The sequence below is a fragment of the Nycticebus coucang genome, chromosome 13, assembly GCF_027406575.1.
Source record: "Nycticebus coucang isolate mNycCou1 chromosome 13, mNycCou1.pri, whole genome shotgun sequence".
Classification (NCBI taxonomy): domain Eukaryota; kingdom Metazoa; phylum Chordata; class Mammalia; order Primates; family Lorisidae; genus Nycticebus; species Nycticebus coucang.
In genome coordinates, this window is record NC_069792.1 from 21,750,084 (window position 1) to 21,766,964 (window position 16,881).

Here is a 16,881-nt window from a genome sequence, read left to right on the forward strand (position 1 = left end):
ATAGAGACATAACAACTACACAGCAAAAAGTAAATCGGTATTAGAAAAATCGGTGTCAGAAGAGTAAGAGAAAGCCAGGGAGGGAGTGGTCCGCGCGGGTCTTCCAGCCCTAAGATTTGCACTCAACAGAGGGCAAAGGCAGGGACAGTTCTCTTATTCATGGGCCACATAATATGTAACAAACCAATTTCTCCAACAGAACTGCAGGTGTTCCCAGTGCAGAGATGAGAGGGAAATGCCTCACAGGATTGCTCACTGAGGGATGCTACGGAATGCCGGAACCACATCCTCACAGTAAACAGCAAGGTTCACAAGATTCTTGCTTTTAAGGCTGATTTCAGTTGACTCCATACTTCAAGGGTCAGACCACAGAGATCAGGCATCTTTTTATTTTAACAGTAGAATGTTAAACTTCTAGAAGGATGGGGCATTAGCTTGCTTTCTTCTAGTGGACTAAAACAAGATCCTCCTTTGAGTTTTAAGCAGCAATGAAGTATGAAATTACACTAATGTGTTACTCTGAGTACAGTGATTGGTTGTTGGGCTGTGTGGAGACCAATCTGCTTTACTAAGTTAGCTCTGCTGAGAAGTGAAATAACATTGGCTTACGAAAATTAAGGGGTCCAACCAGGGAATATCTTGAACATGGAAAATCACAGTCTTGAGGGAAGGCCATGATATTTCCTCCAAAGCACTTGGGATCCACATAGACCTATGAAGTAACGGGCCATCAAACCTTCAGAGTTACATGTGATAGTGTGACTTTGATAATTTAATACTGGGAGATTAAAAATCAGAATGAATAGAAGAAACAGACGTTTGAGGACCTAATATACGTCAGTCACTTTGCTAGCCACTTACATCATTTCATTTTCACAGTCGTCCCATACACAAGAGTGGCATTACCCTCATTCATGGAGAAATGATACGCCAAGGAGCTCTGTGACCTGCCCCAAGTACGCAGTAGCACCAGATTCAAACCCAAGTTAGCCTGACTCCAAATCCCTAGCTACCACTCCAGTTTCTATAAATTATATTTCAAGGAAGAGTGGCAGCTAAGAGAAGTTTAATGATAATCCCAGGGGGAGGGGGTAAGGGGAGCACAGGTGAAAAGTGGTATGGCTGGGTATGGTTGGAAAGTCCTGCTGTACATTATATTTAATTCTCAATGAATACAGCTGCATCAAAGGATCAGAAAAGGCTTAGAGTAGAGGAACCCTGATGATTTTAAACATGATACCCTGTGTCCCTAATTCTACCTTGGAACTCATTAAAGGATAAACGGACATCCACCTCCATCCTCAGGAGGCAGATGTGCTTCCAGAGAAGCACAGGGAAGACCACACCACACCCTTCTGTCTCCCAAGGCAGCCACTCCAGGGTGCCATCAAGAGACACTGTGGATGGCAGGCTGTGCTGCTTTGAAAAAATTTAATTTTTCTGGATTCCTTATTCATATTCAGTAAAGTGAAGGTTTCAGGCGAAAGAATCTGTTAAGGTCACTTCTAGCTTAAAAGCTTCCCTGTTGCTCAATTAGCCTTATGCTTAAGTTATTCAAGTGGATTTGCAGGTATAAGACAGCTGTAAATTCACAAATTGGCTGCATTCTAAATATTTTTAAGTTAATTGTTTGACACTCAGAAGCCATTTCTCTTAGGAAAAACATGAGACATGATTTCCATGGCAAGCCACGATTATCAAGTCAATCAATAAACCAGATGACACAGATTGGTGAAAACATTTCAGACTGTATATGGAACCAGCACATTGTACCTCATGATTGCATTATTGTACACAGCTATGATTTAATTAAAAAAAAAATAAACCAGATGACATGCCTAGCTAATTATTCTATTTTTAGTAGAAATGGGGTCTCGTTCTTGCTCACGCTGGTCTGGAACTCCTTGACCTCAAGGTATCCTCCAACCTTGACATCCCAGAGTGCTAGGCTACAAGCCTGAGCCAGCACACCCGGCCCTCTGTAGACACGTCTGTGCCTTTATAATTCTGTCTCATGGTCATGTATTATTATTCAGTAAATTAAAAAATATTCGTTAAACAAAAGGTTTTAGTTATCTAGCTAGGAATAAAATTGGCAGGAATGAATGCATCAGTACCACCTTCATTTAAAACTTAATCCCAAACCCATTTACTAGACCACCCAATCCCAGTGAAATGAGGCGGAGGGAGGCAAATGTGTAACTTTATACATCCTCTTCGCAACCCTTTGCAACTAAAAAATTGAATCAGTGAACGCTGATGTCATCCACGTTAAACAAGGGAAGTTGGTATATTGATTTGTGTTGATTCCCATAGGACACTTAATACTTTCAAATAATGAATCAATTAGTTACAAAAGATAAAATAATAAATGTTTCATAGGATGAGTAAACTAAATCAATGAGCTGAATAAAACAGGCTTTCTTATGTACATGATTATTCACATATAAATCGTATGTTATAAATATGAGAAAGAATTATATACCAAAAATGACTCTAGGGCTAACTAATTGACGTTGACTAATGACATCTGGCTAACTAATTGAAAAAATTAAGCCAACCAGTGAGGAGGAACCAATGGGTAAACAAAGAGTGAATTTTTCATTTCTTGGAAACACAGACCAAAATTCACAGGTAACGAAATTCATTTTTATGGTATTGCAGACAATAGAAAATGAACTTCATTTCCATGAATTTTATAATCTCATTAAGGTTACCACTGTATATCCTCTGGGGGGTGAGGGGAGAGAAAGCAAATGCCACTAAGACAAACAAACTCGACAACCCAAAACAAACATCTGTTTTGTTTTCTCACATCTTAATAGCCTGGCTATTTTAGATACAAATATTTGTTTTGCCAACAAATGTTTCCAAAATGTTAGTTAAAATTGTTTCACTGAAATAGTTTATTTTGGAGCTGAGCAAATTGCAAACTTGTCCCAAGTCCACAAGGCATCTGTGAAACTGAGCAAATATGGCCCACAGATTCCCAAACTATTCACTCAGCAAAATGTAGGCATCAAGACACCCCTGCTATTGCAAACCTCAGGAAAGATGTGGGCAGATTAGGTAGTTGAGACGAGAGCCAAATTCCCTGCATTTAGAGGGAAGGGAGCTGGCAATGAAGTTTTTCATCTTGTTACATAGAGTTCCTGGGAGAGCCCAGAGTCCCCTTTTTCAGGAGCTTTGCTCTACTTTCTTGTGCCTTGGCAGGGATCAAAGAAGCAGAGGGAACAAATGGTTTCCCAAGCATATTGAATTCCCTCTTACACCGATTTTTCCTCTGTCATTTGAAATTCAATATTGGCAAGATTCCCGTACATCACCTTAACCAGTAAATGGTACGTGTGCCGTCAGTATATGTGAAGGTAGATTTCAGCACTGAGCTTTTCATAAGAAATGCAAATGAACAAATCCTTTGAAAAATTGACTTTTCTAGGGCATCCGATCTAAAACTTAGTGCTAATAATTAGCTTTTATTTCACTTTAACCTAACATCGGATGTTTTATTCACCATGCACTCTTTCTTCTTCTCTGATTGCTCTGTATTATTTACAAAATAAAATGTTATAGGTGAATAGTCCTTTCATAATAATTTAGCCTCAAAATTTTTGAGTAATAATACCTAATGCTTATTGAGCATTTCGGAGCTACATGCCCCCATTTTCCTCATCTGTAAAATGGGAACAAATAGTACCTATCTCATGGAGTGTTGTCAGATTGTGTGATGGTAAATGCCAAGCTCTAAGCATGACTGCAGTTGATTGTATTTTACTATTTATGAAGGGAGTAGCTGTCATAATTATTATATGCTCTAAAAAGATTTTGGATAAGAAATATGTTTTCAACCAAAATTATTTAAAGATAGCACAGTAACTAGATGACAAATGAGTGTTCACATTTTGATTATACATATATGAATGATATGATAAAAAGGAAAAAATATTTTTAAAAGAATGGCTTAGGTGTTTTTTTGAGAAAAGTTAATTTAAAAATTTCATGACAGGCTCAGCACCCGTAGCTCAGTGAGTAGGGCGCCGGCTACATACACCGAGGCTGGCAGGTTCAAGCCCGGCCTGCTAAACAATAATGACAACTACAACCAAAAAAATAGCTGGGTATTGTGGCGGGCTCCTGTAATCCCAGCTCCTCGGGAGGCTGAGGCAAAAGTATCGCTTAAGCCCAAGAGTTTGAGGTTGCTGTGAGCTGTGACAGCAAACTCTACTGAGAGCCACATAGTGAGACTCTGTCTCAAAAAAAAAAAAAAAATTCATGACAATACTCTCAAATAAATTACTTTTATCATTTAAAAAAAACATGTATTCAGTTATATTGGTAGTAATATGCCTTAAGCTTGAAGGGTTCAATACTAAGTAATAACATGCTCTTTCATCTCAGTGGTTAAGGAACAATGTTAGGTTAGGTATTAGTGCAAAAGGAAAACACCTGGAAATTTCTTTTTTTCCCCTATCTCTTTATATTTCAGACATAGAAGAAAACCATTGACTTTGTAAAGAATAGTTTTTAAAAAGAAATTAACAATGAGTGAAATCTGTCAATTAAAATTTATAACAATAATGGATGCAATTGTAATACTGCCTTATAGTCTTAGATGGAACAAGGAAACAAGCTGATTTGGATCAAAATTTTCTTTCATAAAATGTGAGATTTGAATTTACCATGGAATACCTTTCTTCTGGAAAACTGCAAACATTTTCTTATATAGAAAGCCATTTAATTGGCAAGATGTGAATTACGAGGTGACTCATGAAATCTACTATATAGCAAATTTCTAAGGTTCTTTTCCTCCAATAAAATGTTTAAAAATATGTACCTAATTCAAAGGAAGGGTACCAGTAGTAAGGAAAATGAAAATAAAAATATTCTAAAGTAAATGAACATGAAAAGAAGAACTTATCAAATTTTGTGGGATGCAACAAAAACAGTGCTCAGAGGGAAATTTATAGCATTGAACATACATTAGAAAAGAAGGAAGATCTTAAAAAAAGAGGCTAACTCAAAAGCAAATGGAAGAAATAATAGGAATCAGAGCAGTGAATAAAATTAAAACAGGGAAAAATCAGTAAAACTAGCTCTTTGTTTTATACTTTTATTTTTAATTAATTAATTTTTTTTGAGACAGGAGTTTCACTCTGTCACCCTGGGTAGAGTGCCATGGCATCATCATAGCTCTCAGCAACCTCAAACTCTTGGGCTCAAGTGATCCTCTTGCCTCAGTTTTCTATATTTTAATAGAGGCCAGGTCTTACTTTTGCTTAGGCTGGTCTCAAACTCCAGAGCTCAAGCAATCTGCTTGCCTCAGCCTACCTGAGTGCTAGGATTTTTAGAAGTGAGCCACCTCACATCCAGCTTTTTGAAAAAATCAACAAAATTGATAAACCTCTACCCAGCCTAACCAATATAAAAAGAGAGAATACACAAATTACTAATATTAGAAATGAAAGAGAGTCATCATTAGCCACCCCATGGACATTAACAGGATAAAAAAAGAATATTGTGAACACCCCACAAATTAGATAAACTAAATAAAATACAATCTAACAGAACTCACACAAGGAGAAATAATCTAAATAGGCCTGTGTCTATTAAAGAAATTGAATTAACAATTAGAAACATTCCAAAACAGAAGGCATTAGACCCAGATGGGGTGACCGGTGAATTGTATCAGATATTTAAGAAATAATTATTCCAATTTTCTACAATCTGTTTCAGAAAACTGAAGCAGAGAGCATGTTTCCTAATTCAGTTAATGAGACTTGCATTACCCTAATACTGAAACATTATAAAGACATTGTAGACCTTACAAGGACATGAAAAAGACACAAAGATATAGAAAAAGACATGGCAAAAATATAAAAACTACAGAGTAGTATCTCCCATGACCACAGATACAAAGATCCTCAACAAAATATTAGTAAACTGAATCCAACAATGTATAAAAATAATTATATACCACGACCGAGTCGGATAGATTCTAGATATGCAAGAAGGAGTCAATATTTGAAAATCAATTAATATAATTATCACATATCAATAGGCTAAAGAAGAAATACTGTATGATCATATCAACAGATGCATAAAAAAGCACTGCCAAAACTTAGCACCCATTCGTAATAAAAACTCTCAGTAAACTCGGAATAGAGGGGAACTTCCTCAAGTTGATAAACAACATCTTAAAAAAACCCTCCAGCTAACATCATACACTCTGGTGAGAAACTAGATGTTTTCTCCCTCAGATCAGGAATAAAGCAAAGATGTCCCCTCCCACTAACACCTCTATTCAACATGGTACTAGGGGTCCCAGCTAATGCAATAAGGAAAGGAATTAATAGGTATACAGATTGGGAAAGAAGAAATAAAACTATGTTTGTTTATAGAAGACATAATTGTCTATGTAGAAAATGTCAAAGAAACTAACAAAAACAACAATGAAAAACTCCTGGAGCTAAGTGAGTGATTAAAGCAAGGATTCAGGATACAACATATAGACAAAAGTCAATCGCTTTCCTATATACTAGCAATGAGCAACTGGAATTTGACATTAAAAACATACCACCATTTCCATCAACACCAAAAAAAGAAAAAAGAGAGACAAAGAAACACTTAGGTATAAACGTAAAAATATGTATAAAATCTATGTGAGGAAAACTATAAGACTCTGATGAGAAATAAAAGTTCTCCATACATGGACAGATATTCCATGCACATGAGTGAGAAGATTCACTATTGTCAATTTGTCCCAACTTTACCTATAATCATTGTAATCCGATCAAAATCTCAGAAATGAAGTTGAAAGGCAAAACCTGGTATTACACAAGTTCAGATAATGACTAAAGCCTGACTTCCCAATATTACAAAATACTGACTTTCTATTCAATACACTATTATTAAAACAAAAAATGATCTGAAACTATTCCGACAAAATAGACATTCATTAGTTTAACTATCTTATTTTTACCAGACAGCATTAGGCTATGGTTAATAAATCATTTCTTCTAATTCCTTTTTATGGAGACGGGGTCTTGCTCTGTCACCCAGGCTGGAGAGCAGTGGTATGATCACAGTTCACCACTGCCTCTTCCTCTGCTCAAGTGGTCCTCCTGCCTCAGCTTCCCAAGTAGGTGAGACTACAGGCATGCTTTTTAAGTTTATATACTTTTCTATAATTCTCAAATAAATAAAAAACCGGGGAAAAGTTAATGCCACCATAATTCTGCTTATATTTAGTTCCTGCCAAAACTTGCCAAAAATTGTGCAACTAGATATAGACTAGATGACTACAGAAAATGCATTTAAACCACCAGAAATACAGCCTGCAGGACTAATAAAATTCACATAATTACCTGTGGTGGGATCTGTAACTGCTTGGCTGGTGATGCCGGATGGTGGCTCTTGAAGCTGGTAGGTGGCATTGGTGGAGGGTGTTGCCGGGCTGGTGTTGCTGCTGGTCATGTAATGAGCGGTGTACGGTGAGCTGTTGTAATACTGTGCGTACTGACCCTGGCCAAAGCCAGGATAAGATGGATAGTCCTACCAGATCAAACCACACGAGATGAATCTGTCAAAATGCTGCTGCTTATCTCTTACATTTCAAAGTGTAATCGTAAATACACGTCTCTGTGCCTTTTCTGAATTCATGCAGGAAGGCAAGTCTACACCAACTGCTGAGCTCAGACTTCTGAACAAATTTTATGTAAGATTATACACATTCATATTTTCTTCTACTCTATGATACGTTATAAGGTGAAATTCAACCAATCTGAAAAGCAAGCAAGTCACCACCATAAAACACTTGAAGAAATTTTTTAAAAAGAAAATAAATGAAAACTAGAAACTGCAGTATTAAAGGTTCAGAACCGCTCTCACTCATAGTTTAATATAAATCTTTCTTCATATAAGAAATTGTGTTGCATTTTAAAATATTTCAGAAGTTATATTGGCTTTTAAAAAATTACCTGCTGTGAACTGTTAAATCCAGAGGAATTTGTGAGTGAATTATTTCCTGTATATAATGCTGATGATGTTGTAAAACTGCTACCTAAAACAAAATAAAAAGAAATACAATTTACTAAGCTATGTAGAATAATTTCCTGACTACAAGAAAATATCATTGAAATAAGGCAGAGTTGGGAATTGGTTGTTCTGTAACCAGAATCTTTTGCCATGGCTAAAATTTTTTTTTTTTTCTTAAAATGGCTGATGATTTTAGTTTCACTATGTTACAAAGAATTGAAAAGAGGTTTACGTTTCTGACAACATCAGTAATTTCTATAACGTAAGAATACAATTATATGTTTGTACAAAACTATTAGACACTGAACTTTTCATTTCCATTTGTAAAGCGCACAAGATGTTTTTCATGTCTTTGGGTTAAATATGCTTAATGTAAAATAATAGAATCAGATTAGATGACCTTTAAGGTTCTTACTAGCTCAAAAACTAGATGCTATTTCCAAGAACTTAAAATACTTGCAGACTTGTATTACATGGTCATTAAAACGGCCCACTGAACAAGTTATTACATTATTTCATTTCATAGGAAAACAAACGGCAGCATTTGATGAATTGGACACAACAAAGATGACAGAGGAACATGATCTGTGTTTTATGGGTCACATGTACTGTCACAGAGGAAAACTTGGTTCCCTCTTTACATCATTTGCTATCTTGCTAAACTAAGCAAAACAATAACATATTATTGTTAACATGTTGGCAATAATTTTGCAAAAGATCAGGGATTAGCCAATGTGTAAAAAATGACACCTAGGCGTGCATATACACCCAAATGGTGATTTAAATATGAATAGACTTCCTGGTAAGCTATTTGGTTAATGATTGAGAAACTGTGGTTAAACTGAGCCATTTCACTCAACAATTTTATCATAAGGCATTTACTCTAAGAAGAAAAATTATGGATTTTATGCAAGAAAGGTTAGAAAAGATGTTCTTCAATGTTATTTCTAACAAGAAAACATAGAAACACACCCTAAATCAGTGGTTCTCAACCTTCCTAATGCCGCGGCCCTGTAATACAGTTCCTGTGGGAGCACCGCTGTCCTAAGTCCTTAATGGGTGTTATCCAGAAGATGGCCTCCTACTAAGCTACTACCCTGTCTCCCCGAAAATAAGACATCCTCCAAAAATAAGACCTACTTACAGGAAAGATAAGACATCCCCTGATATAAATAAGACCTAGCGCATCTTTGGGAGCACACCTTAAAATAAGACACTGTCTTATTTTCGGGGAAACAGGGTAAGATGACATAATGACAGTTAATGACACGAAAAATATTCCCATACTATCTGTAAAAGTAAAAACTAAAACAACAGAAAGTATTTTTGGTGGTTTCATTTAAAAATTCTTTTTTAAAGCATGACAATTTTTCAAAAAGCACCAACATCTCAGAAATGTTATCTGAAGGACTGGGCTGTGGTCACATAATAGTCACGAAGCCAATGTATAAAACATTTGTAAACCTCCAACTCAGAACCCGTGTTGCTTCTGCAATTAGAAAAGCCATTTTTTAATGAAAAATGTATGGCAAATGAGTAGCAGTTCGAGGAGGAAAATCTTCAACGTGACCTTATCATTCACAGATGCCTTCAGGTACAAAACGCGGTAGTTACGCCAATTATTTACTTGCTGCTGAACACTTAAGTATTAGCTTAAGAGTCAGAAAACCGTTTGCAGTTCATCACCTAGGAGCTATTTGGACTTTGGACAAGTCACCTAACCCCTCTGGGACATCATTTCCTTATCCGTAAGAACCGTATTTCTTAGTGTTCCAACAGCTTGGAAGAGGTAACGTTTTGGAAAGTGTAACGAACACTCTACAATATCACACAAATGTTAGGTACTGTTATTGTTTATATTCCAGCAAACATTTCTAAAATTCTCTACTGTATTTTTATCTTTCTTTTTACTTTTCTAAATTAGATAGGACTTAGTCCTTTTGCATACCTAAAATTCTTTTCCTACTTATCAAGCATCTATGAACTTTGAAAGTCTGATCCAAGGATCCGTTATTTTTTTCTAAGACAGTTTCAAATTTAGTTATCACACAGGCTCATAGTGGAGTGTTTTTCATTTGTACATTTCAGGAATATCAATTATTCAAAGTTTTCAGAACACTTATCTCAGATAAGCAGAGAGATCTCACACAACTACTTCACCACCACCACCCTTGGGCCCTCACTAGCCAAGCTTCCCATATGAATGTTCATCTGCATGTGGCAGTCACACACTAATTAAACTTATATTAAATATCAGGCTCATGATGATAATTACGTGAGGATAAAAAGATGACTGAGATATAGTCTCAGACCTCACAGGACATATCAGAATGATATCAGTTTTGTTTTGTTAAACACTAGACCCCATGGGCATATGACTTTCTTTTTGGGCATTTGCATATCAGTGAACAATTAATTAATATTGATATTATATAAAGCAAAGACCATTTAAAACTTCCTTAAAAAGTAAAAATTTTAATTTCTTTTCTATAAGGGTATGGGTATTAATATTTTTAGCTTTGGCTAAAATACACATTTGATAGGAAAAATTACTGGGGGTTCAGATCTCTGTTACTTTCATTTAAACTACCCCTTTTTAGGTTATTACTTGTTACGTGTACTTTCATTTAAATGTCACGTTTTTGAGCAATAAATACTGACCTCAATGAGCCCCATAAACCAAGAAAATGAGTAAGATATAGAAAATATATTTTAAAAATGGATGTTTTCATTCCATAATTTATCCCCTGAAATGAAGTAGGAAAGTCCATGGAAGCTATATTGGCACATACAGGCCACTAGGGTATGACCAAGTAAATCACAGTTCAGTACTCCAAATGGCACCCCAGTGACTTTCCAGACTTAATGCTACTTCTAAGACTTACATTAACTGGAATTCAACATAAGTTATACTCATTTACTGGCTGACTGCAGGCTGAGATTCCATTCCATTTAGTGCTCTGAAACAGGAGTTTAATGGCACCCTAGTGGCCTTGGAGACCTAATGCAACTTCCAAAAGGATGTAACTTACTTCAGGGAGAGGTGTTCATACTAGAGAATCAGGCTCAGCCGATCTTAATTTTTAATCGCCAGAATCAAGTTTGCAGGGCTGTTCCACCTGTTTTCATGTGGGACTTAGGCAAACAGAGTTGCTGAACCCAGGCCACTAGCAACAGGATTTCTGCCACAGCCTCCTTTGCTGGTGTCCTCCCCATCTTCTGGCACTGTCCAGTTCTTTCACCACAAAGTCAGTTAAATCTTTCTCTAATGTGTATGACTGAAATTGTCACTGCTTCAAAAAGTCGCCTTTAGCAGCTTTTTGTTGCCATCGGAAGAAAAGTCGAACTCCTTATCAGGGCTGGTTTATTAGGCTTAGGTAGTCTAGCCTGGTCTGTCTTTTTTATTCCTTGTCTCTTCCCAGCCACCCTAACTCCAAGCCATCCAGATTTACAAGGTGTCCCAGAAGTCGCCACACATGGGGAAAATGGGAAATTGTAGCTCAATGTACCTGTATTTACCAAATATTCATTACAAACTTTTACAAAGAGATAGCCAGAATGTAGAGAATATTTTGTAAAATTTTATAATGAGTATTTTGTAAATAAAGGTGCACTTAGCTACAATTTCCTATAAATGATAACCTTTGGGACATCCTGTATATTTTACCCCTACACTAGGGAACCTATCTTCCTAATACTACTTCTTACAGCTCTTACTTCTTTTTTGGGGGGACAGGGTCCCACTCTATCACCCATGCTGGACTGCAATTGCCTTAGTATAGCTCATTGAAACCTTGAGTTCTTGGGCTCAAGTGATCCTCCTGCCTCAGCCCCCTGAGTATCTGGGACTGCTGGTTAGCACCACTACACCTGGCTAATTTTTCCATTCTACTATATATATTTTTTTTTTGTAAGAGATGGGGTCTTGCTACATTGCCCCAGCTGATCTCTATCTAACTCCTCCAATTCATCATGGACTGGAAATCCCATTCCCCAGCAAAGCCTCTCTAAATCCTCCTCTCCCCCCCTAAGCCTGAGTCACTGAATCTATTTAGCTACTGACCTCCAGGCTGCATGTTTGTATGTAACAGTCTATCCATCTCTGCGATATATTTATGTGTGACATATACACATGTATCCACAAGTAACTAATATTTTAAATTAATTACTATTTAACCAGTAAACTAATAAATACTAATCAGTCCTTTCCCCATAACATTGGCTAAAAAAACAAACCTCTTGGTGTTTATATAAATATTAATTGGGTATTCATACTCAACCCATACAAACATCCCCCAAATACAAAATACAGTAACAATAAAAATAGATAACACCCACTCTACATTAGGAAGTATGCTCCTCTTCTTCATGCTTTATCTCTACTGCATCCTGGAGAGTATTAATATTATTATTTTGCAGAGTAGGAAATACTGGATAAGGTTAAGGTAATACAGTATCCATGAGATGAAAATAAAACTCAAACAGGGGTCTGTTGTTAAGAACTACCCAGAGCTCTCTGGGCTCCTTTCACTCTAGTCTGCATTGTTTCATGGGAAGTTCTGAAATTCACTCACGTTTTCCCAGAGATCATTCTACAGGATTAAATATATGTATACACTTAGTCTGTATACTGGAGGTTAAACAGAAATGACAAGAATGAAGTAATAATACTTCAACTTTTTGAGTGCTCACACTGAGCCAGGTCCAAATAAAGCATTTTATCTGTTGTAACTCACTGATTCCTCGCAACCACCCCATGAGGCAGATACTATTATATCCCATTTTACAGATGAAGAAAAACTGCTTGAGGTTATTATTAAGAAAGGATGGCAGAGCTGAGATTCAATCCTGGGCATCTGGCGCCAGAGTTGAAGCTTGTGATGTCTACAAAACCTTGCCTCTCAGAGTAAGAAGGTTTTTTGACTTCAAAGTATTTCCTTTGTTTACCACCCTATGGCTGACAAACTGGCTCAGAATCATGAGGAGATGCTTGTAAAAAGGCACACACCTAGGCCCCACCTCAGCAATCAGTCTTGTTGCGGCAGAGGACTGAGGTGTGACCTGAAAATCTATGTGTTTACCAAATGCCTGATTTAGGGTTCTGCTGTATCTTAGTACCCACTCAGGGGTTTAAGGAATTGCTTCGAAAATATGTAACCAGTATAAGCTTTCTTATTGCATTGAGAAAGTAATTATACTTTTCAAGCATTTTGAGATAAAGCTTCTTGGAGCCTATGTGTGCTCGGTATTTTTGGTTCTTGAGCTGCACTAAAGAGCATACAGAGTAAAGGGTCCCCCTAATCTGATGCAGACTTCAGGGCCAACACCACTACATAGATTTCACCCAAGTTTAGAACACCACTGAGCAAAGACAAAACAGCAATGGCCATTCTCCCAAGAAAGCCTCAGGAGCACACTTCCCACTCCATGGAGGCCTGGCTAGAGGGACACTGTGCACGGAAGGCTGTCCATGCACCCTAAGCCTGGCACGTAGAGGCCACAGAGGAGACAGCCCAAGACATGACCAGGAAGAAACCGACCTCCTTCCTCCATCAGGATCAATCCACTGAGTTGCTCCTGGGTGTACACGAGTTTTCACTCACAATTTTAGGTCACAGAATGAGTCTTAATGTTCAGAATTCTTTTATCAAAATAATACATTAGTTATTTATTTCCCTCCCTACACAAAAATGAGTTTACATGAAAAGTCACCTCCAGATAAATAAACTGGAGCATTTCCTATGATAAAACACTATACTTCACTTTACGTTTTATTATGAAAATTCTCCAAAGTAGAAAGAATTCCCGCTTAGAACTCATTGTTTCTCAATCAAGGAGTTTGGCAGAAATTAGTTCAAGTGAGGCTTCAGTAATTCTTGCAGAGTTTGGAATTAAATTACACTCCAAGCGTGGTGGGGGGTTCCTTCTCACTCATCCGTTCAAAGGAAAATCTTATCTATTCCAGTAATTTGCTATTGTGAACAATCATAGCCTTTTTTGGTTTGTTTTGTAGTTTTGGCCAGGGCTGGGTTTGAACTCACCGCCTCTGGCATACAGGGCCAGCGCCCTACTCCTTTGAGCCACAGGCGCTGCCCAATGATAGCCTTTTTTAAATATAAATAGAAGGGGAGACATTTCCAAAACAGAACACTGGAACATCTTTCCTTTCAGAATGTCTCAAGACAACATTACTCGTCCTTCCACAGCCCCCTTTCAAAAGTTGAGAATTTTTATACTGAGTCGGCAGGTTATACAGAGTACCAAAAGATATATACACATTTTAACAAAGGGAAAACTGCACTCCATTTGTAATACTCAATGTATACCAATTAACAGAAGATGAACAGGAGGCACACTGAGCTCCTCTTGTAAGTGCAGAGTCAAATGTGACTTGAGCATTACAAACATACAGCCTTTTCCTTTCTTAAAACATGCATACCTTTTGGGGGCACCCTCTGTGTCTCTCTAATCATAAAACAAAATACTTTTCGAGTTAGTTCCCTTAGCACCTCCCAGCACTCTTTACAAGTGTCCTGGTTATTGGAGAGCAACAGAAGTGGAGGCCAGAGTCTAACCATGTGGAAAATTTAAAAATCCCACATGCTCGTGAAGAGAGAGAAATATCAGCTTGCTTCACCTATTTAGGTGCCACAAGCTCTGACAGGGCGCTGCTCAGGGAATGACGCCTGAAGACACCCAGTTAGACTGGGGAGGAAGCCACACCTGTCACAGGAAAGGGCAGGAAGTGTGCTCCTAGCACAGAGGAGGGTAAACTATGCAAAAAAAAGTGATCAGAGAGCGAAAGGTTTATAGAGAGGCAGAGACCGGAGTGGTGACTGCTGGTGGATGATGGTAACTTTTTGATCGTTGCTTTAAAAAAACAGCTCAGGAAAAGAAATGGCATTCTTTCACTGAGAAATCTGAGAATCCAAATGTTCAACATCACAGAAATGTTACGATTCTGACTCTCCTTCCAAGGATAGTCAGGGAGAGCTGGAAGCCACTGTAACTGCAAGGATGCATGTTTATCTGGGCCAGGAGAGGAGGGCTGGGCGCTGGGGAACAGAACATGCTGCCCAGGCACCCTGTGCACAATCTGCTATGTAAACGAGGGATGTGGTCACTGCTACCCTGGAAACTTCTCTTCGTCTTGCTCCTGTTACTCAATGCTCCCCTCCATCCGTCCACATTTTCTCCTTCTACCAGCACAGCCCAAGCCTTATCTTTCCTCAACTATTCCTCTTCCACCTGATTGTACCTTCTGGGAACTCAAAGCCACTAAACACTTGATACCATGTAATTCATCTCTTCCTTAGCCCAATGCTAAATTAAGTCCTCTTTAATCTTATTTCCATCCTGACCATGAGTTTCCTAAATTCATCTGTTGCATGTACCCTCATACAGAGCTGGACAAGCCATGTCTGACTGAAGGCCTTCATCCGGGATATCACCTAGTGGGAGCCAGCAATATCACTTGAGAGTTTCAATCCCACGTGGTAGGTGACTAAAGGGCTCAGGGTGCATGCAAGTGTCATAAAGAATCAGGTGGAGGGACAGGAAAGGCTGGGGGTGTCCATAGCTTTTCTTTTCTTTCTTTCTCTCTCTCTTTTTTTTTTTTTTTGGTGTGTATGTGGTTGGGGGGAACAATTTGTAAGGCTAGCTGAGGCCCATAAAAGATTTCAGGGGAGAAAAAAAGTCTCTCAACTTTTTATTTGTTCAGCAGTAAAGAGTAAGGAAAGGAAAAATAAATAACAATTGACTTTGTTTCTCAGATTTTATATGGAGGATACATTTTGCTGGTTTCTTTAAAACTAGATGGTGTATGAAGGGTTATCTCTTAAAAACTGGCTTATAATTATAATTTTAGATTTAAATTTTATGAAGACATTAAATTCAGGACCTTCAAGCCCCTTCTGAAAGGAGTTAAAATATTTCTGAACCTCCAGGGGAAACATCCAGCAGAGCTTTAACTCAAATAAAATGTTAAGTTGATTAAGTAATCATGGATTTTTGAACAGGTCATAAAATCTCACTCATTTGAGCTATGCATACCCCTGAACCCCAGAGATGGTATGGGGACTGCACATATACACACCATATAGGTATCCCAGTAGAACATTAACCTTGTGATTCTGGCTATCACCACCCTAACTGAATACTGCTAACCTCATGGTACGAAGTCCTGCTAAGACACTGTGTACTCTGTTAGCTCAGATCTTGGAGTTATCTCATGTATATTAACGAAAACAAGAGTTTTGCTTGCATAAGAAAAACTTCAAGTTCAGAGTGCAATAACATCCTCTGATTTGGGGGGACAGTTACAGTTGAATATTTCCACATCCATCATCCGAGGTTATTTCCAGTATCATCATAAGATGAAGCCATGCAGGCTCCTTATCTTCATCTAAGAGGGAATGTCTCCACTTCCAGGTAATTGTTTTTGATTCTGCCATGCCTTATCTATTTTTTTTTTTTTTTTAGCTTTTTCTTATCAGTAATGTTGAAAGGGAATTGTATAAGAAATGTTACTAATTTTTGGTCACACAATTAAAAAAAAACACAGAGGGTGGATATAATGACATCTAAGAAATTTAATCAATGAATTAAAAACCAAACTATCTCATTTCTAAAAGTCTTCTTCACTGTAACGCCCCTTCTTCGTGAGCAAATTTACATTTACATTATATAAAGTGTCCTAGGAACAGTGTACCACAATGATTTTGCTTTTTGTTGTCACTGTCAGGGGTCCCTGCAGTGAAAGGGTGCGGCTTTCTCAACCATAACAAACAAGAAACAGTCTTGTAAGAAGACCCTGCACAGGCCACCTGGTTCTATTGGAGCAAAGCA

At 37.7% G+C, this 16,881-nt stretch overlaps 1 protein-coding gene across 6 annotated transcripts in view; it reads right to left on the reverse strand.

Moving 5' to 3' along the window:
• The window catches only part of EYA1 (EYA transcriptional coactivator and phosphatase 1), a 330,700-nt gene that overhangs the window by 88,116 nt on the left and 225,703 nt on the right, over nt 1–16,881 (reverse strand). For all 6 annotated transcript variants that reach the window (XM_053559176.1, XM_053559175.1, XM_053559177.1 and 3 more), the window contains 2 exons: nt 7,977–8,059; nt 7,365–7,551 (listed from right to left, as the gene is read on the reverse strand). In XM_053559176.1, coding sequence (XP_053415151.1) covers nt 7,365–7,551; nt 7,977–8,059 — 270 coding nt within the window. The remainder of the gene's footprint in view (nt 1–7,364; nt 7,552–7,976; nt 8,060–16,881) is intronic.